The 6,735-nt window shown below is 46.1% G+C and overlaps 1 protein-coding gene across 4 annotated transcripts in view; it reads right to left on the reverse strand.

Moving 5' to 3' along the window:
• Ginm1 (glycoprotein integral membrane 1) overlaps window positions 1-6,735 on the reverse strand; it is a 28,992-nt gene that overhangs the window by 13,467 nt on the left and 8,790 nt on the right. Inside the window, exons 6-8 of one of the 4 annotated variants that reach the window (XR_003842698.1) lie at window positions 6,486-6,619; window positions 3,653-3,816; window positions 1,014-1,126 (exon numbers count right to left, since the gene is read on the reverse strand). Coding sequence is in view for 3 of the 4 variants with exons in the window: in XM_021221602.2 (XP_021077261.1) it covers window positions 1,692-1,803; window positions 3,653-3,816; window positions 6,486-6,619 (410 nt within the window). In the remaining variant the exon portion in view is untranslated. The other 3 variants (XM_029532996.1, XM_021221603.2, XM_021221602.2) reach the window with 3 other exon arrangements.

Genomic DNA, 6,735 nt, shown 5'->3' on the forward strand with positions numbered 1-6,735 from the left:
GCAGTGCAGTGCTTTCCTGGGCCTGTAGCTCTGCAGTGCAGTGCTTTCCTGGGCCTGTAGCTCTGCAGTGCAGTGCTTTCCTGGGCCTGTAGCTCAGCAGTGCAGTGCTTTCCTGGGCCTGTAGCTCAGCAGTGCAGTGCTTTCCTGGGCCTGTAGCTCTGCAGTGCAGTGCTTTCCTGGCATTCATGAGTTCAATTCCTTGCTATTGGTAGAAAAGGCAAAACAAAAGCAAGTACTTTCTTGAGCCATGTTTTTACACCAAAACTCTGACCCAGTCTACCTCTGGCCTAGCGATGTATCCCATCATGTCATTAAGTCCTGGGACTACAGATGTGCTGCTCTACTATATCTGTCTTTCAAAACTCTTTAAATGAAACTATAAAAAATACCACATGGAATAAATGCATTGTGTGTACCAGATAACACTGTTGAAATTGGCAATTCTGAGTCACAGAGAAGAAACAGGATGAAACATGCTTGTACATGTACTGTTCTCAGAACCGGAAGACTGAGGCCATAGCCTTTATTCCTTGATCTTTGAAAGAGCTGAGCCTCAGTTTCAGCCATGTGAATGATAGGACCTACATACTACACCACATACAGGTGCTCCTCAAATAAATAAACTTTAACCCAAACAGCCACACTTTTAGCTGTAAATGTAATTCTTTGGTGAGGTCCACGAGGCTCCTCATGGCTGCTCTCTCATACTGACCTCATGTTGAATCCTTCTGGTCTCTCTCCTGGTTCTCTACTCTCTTCCCACTTTGGTCTCTCTGGAACCGCCCCCTTCCCCCCAATCATTAGTCCCACCCTTTTGTTAACCAATCAGGGGTGATGGGCAGCAATTTTTACATAAGAGACCAGAGATAGTTGATCATGCCATTGTGTTTGGACCCCGGACCACAATCAGATGTCTGAATGCACAGGGCCCCAAACCCTCCTCCAACATCTATCCTGTTCATTGGGGGCTGCAGCGCTAGCTCAGTGTTTGAGTTCTTCCTGCTCTTACTCACCACTCGAGTGTGGTTCTCAGTGCCCAAGGCAGACAGCTCCAGCTGCAGGAGATCCAGTGCCCTCTTTGGTCACAAACTCTCTCCTTCATGCAATAATTAAAAATAAAGCAATTCTTAAAAACAAAAAAAAAAGTTTATTTTAGAGTGAGACTATGTCACTATTATAAATCCTGGTGCATTCAAGGTAAGTTTTGGTACAGACACAAATAATGATACACTTCAGTGATTTTTATACTGTGTCATGTATGTGATATAAAGGCACATTGTACTGAGTAAAAAAAATAAGTGTTAAGTTCTCCAGCTTTTAAATTAGAATTTCATAAAGTGCTTCATATAAAATCTTACAATAGTAATCAAATAGATACAATTTCTGCAGCAAAGGCACCTGGGAGGTCTTGGCACTTGGCTTTGTCTCACTTCCCCTTTCAGTCTGGTTATTTCTCAGTCATCTTCTTTCCACTTAAACTTTCCTTAGTAATTCATCTTCTGAACAGGCAGCCTGTGCATGAAGCCTCACACTGAACAGGCAGCCTGTGCATGGAGCCTCACACTGAAAAGGACAACTGTAAAAGGTCTTGGGAATTTGGCAATTTCTTTGTATAAATTGAATGATTTAAATAAAATGGTATTCAAATGGCAAGTCTGGGGGCAATAGAGTCCATGATTGCAGATGGTGCTTTAAATGTCCGTTTTATCTGTAAGTTTTTCTGCTGTTTTCTCAGAGCCGTCTGGGTATAAGATAATAGGTACCACAGAGATCCCATTCATTTTATCCACCTGAAGAATTCCTCTGAAATGCAAGATAAGTCATTACTGTGAGCATCACACATCTCCTCCACTAGGCTGATATACAACAATGCTTCTACAGTCCTCCTTCCTTCTCATGGCTTATAAGCTTGTACAGATCTTGGCTCAAGTTCTCTTTAAGCAAATGCACTGAATGGCTAGAAGGGGACAGAACCCTGCCTGGTCCTCCGGGAAGGAAGCATTAAGTCCTCAAGGCAAGAGCTGGAGTTGCCCTGGGCTGGGGGAGGTCGGTGGAAGCAAAGCCCAGGCAGCTTTCCACACTCTGTCCCCAGACAACCCTGACCACACAATGGGTTTCATCTTGAACCCAAGATCCCATGCTACCTTTTCCAGATCTCTCCCATTAAAACAGCACCTGAGGTCAGTTTCAAACCAAGCCAGCTGACTGTGTACGTGGTCAGGCTATGTGCTGCGATAAGTTACTCTGTAGGGCATACAACAGCAGTTTTCCAGTTGCATCCTGCTCTAAGAGAGTCCATTTTATTATTCAATGCAACAGTTTGCTTCATCTTGGGTGCCAAATGCTGACACAGTGACTCTGCCTCTTGCTCTGACAACACAGTCCCCATCAGCTGGTGAACACAGGCCATGGTGCAAAGGCCGGGGACTGAATTAAATAAGTTTACTACCTTCTAACCTAGCAAACGGGCTTAAAACATAGTAGAGAAAGAAAGCCAGTGGTTACCAAGCACCCAGACCCGCGGATGATGCAGTTCCCTCACCGGCATCATGTATTAGCCAGGTGTGGTGGCTCACACCTAGAATCTCAACACTCAACTCAGGAGGCACAGGCTAGAGGGTCACTCATGAATCTGAGCCAACATGGTCTGCATATGAGGGCCCATCTAAAACCCAAACTGAACAGGAGAGCGAGCAGGTACCTAAGACTGGATGGCAACATCCGCAGACCAAGCAGTCTTCAGGCCATCGGGATTAACAGGTAACTGATGCTCCTGACCCTGTTCCTGCCCAACCAGACCTAATGGAACTGCCATTCTCAGGCCCATTGAGTCTAGGGCCAGCACTGACATTGCCAGTGCAGCCGGTGTCTGAACAGCTAATGGACTGTACTGAAATCTAACAGTGGGCAGTGACTATACAGGCTCTCTGCCTCTTGCCCTCAGAATTCTGTGGCCACTTTAACTCACTCTTAGCCATTCAGCAATGAACTTCATGACCTATGGTGTGAAAGCTGAGAGTCAGAATAATTAACGATGGAGTGGAATCAGCAAACCTGTTTGCCAGTGGCCACAAGTATCAAATGAATCAAGAACACTCAGGGTCTAGCCAGGCTTGCTGGCATACACCTATAATACCAGGACTTCAAAGGAGGAGGTAGGAGAATCAGAAGTCCAAGCCATCCTCAGCTACATGGCAAGTTCAGAGCCAGTCTGGGCCACGTGAGACCCTGTCCCTCACAAATGGTAAGAGAATGTTGGTGCTTTTTTGTCTTCTCCACGGTGCTGAGGGGAAGACCCCATTGGTCTTCTGACATCGACTAAACTCTGGAGTTGAGACTGGCTGGTGTGGGTCTCACTGGCTCCAAGCACACAGTACTTCCTAGGTTTTCTGTTCACTCTCTGCTCTTAGGAGACCCGCAAACCCCTGTTCATGGCTGCAGCTCTGAAAGTACAGTGATCTCAAGTAGTACGTAAATATATTTTAATTCCACTAAAATTAGAAAACGGGCTAGAAAAAGTTATTTTTTTCTCTCACTGTCTGACCCCATCACTGTATTTTGTACTATACAATACTTTCTACCACAACATATAGTGAAAGCACCTCCTTTTTAGTAGTTAAGATCCATGATGTCTCGAAACTCTGGTACTTACTTGCTCTCACACACTGGGAAGAGCAGCTTTAACACCGCTATGACTCCTGCTGCTCCCAGAACTCCAACCACCATGACGTCCAGAAACATGAAGAGCACCGGGACCACATTGCTCCAGAACCGACAGAGCGCCTTCCTCAGCTTCTCCAACCACTGGCACATTACCTGGGAAGTGGCTTTTGATTAGAAAGGCCTGTTCCACCAACTAAAACTTCAATTTCTGTTTTCTTTTGAGATGGGGGGGGGGGGGCTCTCTTTGTGGAGCTGCATGCCTGCCTTGCCACTGGGAAATGGCTGACATGCTCGGGGTTGGGGGTGAGCAGAACAGTCTGTTGTGTTCTGCTACCCCCTACAACTGTCCGAAATGAGGGTCCTTGGTCTGTGTTTTCTTTGGAGAGAAACACAGCATTTGGGACATCTGCTGTGGTTCCCAGTGTCCTGTGTACCCAGGCACTGCTAGGTACTGCTGAGAGTTGGGAATGGGGGCCCCCGTGGGTCTGCGCTTGCCCTGAAGCGCTTCCCCTCAGGACATTACTTGGAGGGAAGGGGAAAGCTGAGCCTCTGATGGGGGCAGAAACCAGTTTGGTTCCCAGTGAGTGCTGGGAGTCCAGAGGGGCTGAGAGAGAGAAGACCTTCTCCAGGAGATTTAGGTGTGGCTCTTTATGGGACAGGCCCATGGTGATCCCTGAAGAAGGGGATGGCTCTTGCTTGTCTAAATTGTTTTATTTGATGGGGAATGTGAATACACACACCTTACTCAGGGTGAACCAGGGATTGAATACCTTTTGGGGAAGGAGTGCCCAGGAAAGGAAGCTCATTGGCTGAAGACTGGGGACCTATCTAGATACCTCAATAACATGGAGAAGTCCAGGTTTTTATGCTACATGGCTTTCTGCTATGGACCTCTCAGTGGGGTGTCATGGTTCCGTGTTCCAGATCAGACAGTTTGGTAGGGAGCTGACTTTACTCCTGTCATTCTCAATTCTGAGAGTTTCCTGGGGTCTGAGCCTGCTCAACTGTGCCGTTCTTCTATCTGGTGGTACACTCCACTTGCCCCCCATCAGACTGGGATCAACTCATAGAGACTCACCTGCCTCATCCCCCAAGTCCTGGGGGGGAAGGTGTACATCACTATGCCTGGCCTCTTTCACCTGCCTCACCTCCCAAGTCCTGCGGGGGGAAGGTGTACATCACTATGCCTGGCCTCTTTCACCTGCCTCACCTCCCAAGTCCTGGGGGGGGGTGAAGGCATACATCACTATGCCTGGCCTCTTGTGTAGTGTTCCTGTGGGTTATTTACTATGATGCCTAGCCAAATTTCTCAATGTTTTGGCTTTGGGTTGACAGAAACATTCTGTGTCTTGATTATAACAGTGTTTACATGTATGTCAAAAGTAACTCAAGAAAAAGAAAGAAAAGAAAAGGAAAGAAAGAGAGAAAAGAAGAGAGAGAAAAAAGAAAGAAAGAAAAGGAAGAAGAAAAAGCATGGTTTGGGTAAGCTCAGAAATGAGTGCTTCTCCCTCATTCTACAGTGATGGGCATATCTAACATGACAACAAAATTGTATTTTAAAATGCACCTAACTAAACTTTTATAATTTTAAAATGTTCCTGAAACACAGGCAGGCAGGCATACACACACACACACACACACACACACATCAAGGGAATGTTAATACTGACTGGCTAGTAGACAGGCCTGTCCATTGTTACAGGTAAAGGACAAGGAAGGGAAGAAAGAAACCCCACAGCTTTTAGAACGGGGTGGTCCACAGTAAATACTTGTATGGGCACTGGTGGGCGGGACTCTGAAGACAGTCCCTCTGAGGCTGACCTGTTGGGGGATGCCATGGTGCACACTGCCCCACTAACCTAGAATCCAGCAACCCCAAATCAATAGTTTTGACCTTCAGTGGAGATTACTGCATAGACCTTACCCATTCAGGGGCAGACATACTAGGACACTCCCTGAACTATATCTGTAAATGCCATGTGTGATATTATAAATGTTCTTAGTAGGTATTGATGTAGCTTCACATGGAACACCCGTTTATTCCTAATGACACCTTGATGAAATATTTTACAGAACGCGATAGAGTAAGCACAGGTTAACCTAAGAGATAAGGGGTTAAGAATGGAGCCAAGGATCGCATTTTAATCCTGAACAGTATGACTCCAAATGTATCATTTTAGCAGCACTCAATCATTGTGTGGGAACTTGAAAGCACATTGCACCTGTGTGTACACAAGGTGAGGGCTAAATGATTAAAAAAGCGGGAAATGAACTTCGGAACTGAAGATTCCCAACTAATGAAGTCCATGGCCTTGCTAATCATGACCTGACACTATCATTAGGTAAAGCTTCCAGAGGGAGACAGGAACACCACGAATACCACATTAGGGTTAAGATGACAGCCAGTGAGCTAGCTCAGGAAGAAACTTGTGCTCACACCTCATGACCTGAATGTGGTTCCTGGAGGGAGCAAAGTCCTGACTGTTGTCCCTGTCACATGCCCAGCACACACATGCCTATGTGCATACACACAGAATAAATAAATGTTTCAAAAATAAAACAAACCCCAAGCGAGCCAAGCATGGTGACTCCCATCTCCAGTACCAGCACTGTACTGGAGAGAAAGCCAGGTTTTGCTGGGAGTTCAGCCTAGGCTATAGTCTGAATAACAACATCGAAAGCAAACACAGCCATCATTAAACGGGACCAGCTGTTTTGTCTTTCTATTTTCTACTTCATTCTAAAGGATACATTTCTCTTCATCATAACCATAACTGCTTCTGGCAGCACCACGAAAAGATACCATCAAGTGTTTGAATTACCTTGTATGAAGATGGAGGCTCTGCTCTGAGAGGAGTCTCAGGTAACTTGCCAGGTAAAGCATTTCCGTCCACAGTGGTTTCCACGTTCCCCATGAGGTAGTGGCTGGTGGTCTGCAGTGAGCTAACAGTTCCTACTGAAGAGGGAGAAGAAAGTTACCAAACTGCGGCAGCAGCTGGCCATCCCAAAGCACAGCAGTACTATCTATCTGTGATGACGGCACTGCACAGCAGTACTATCTATCTGTGATGA

This window comes from Mus pahari, chromosome 21 (genome assembly GCF_900095145.1).
Source record: "Mus pahari chromosome 21, PAHARI_EIJ_v1.1, whole genome shotgun sequence".
Classification (NCBI taxonomy): domain Eukaryota; kingdom Metazoa; phylum Chordata; class Mammalia; order Rodentia; family Muridae; genus Mus; species Mus pahari.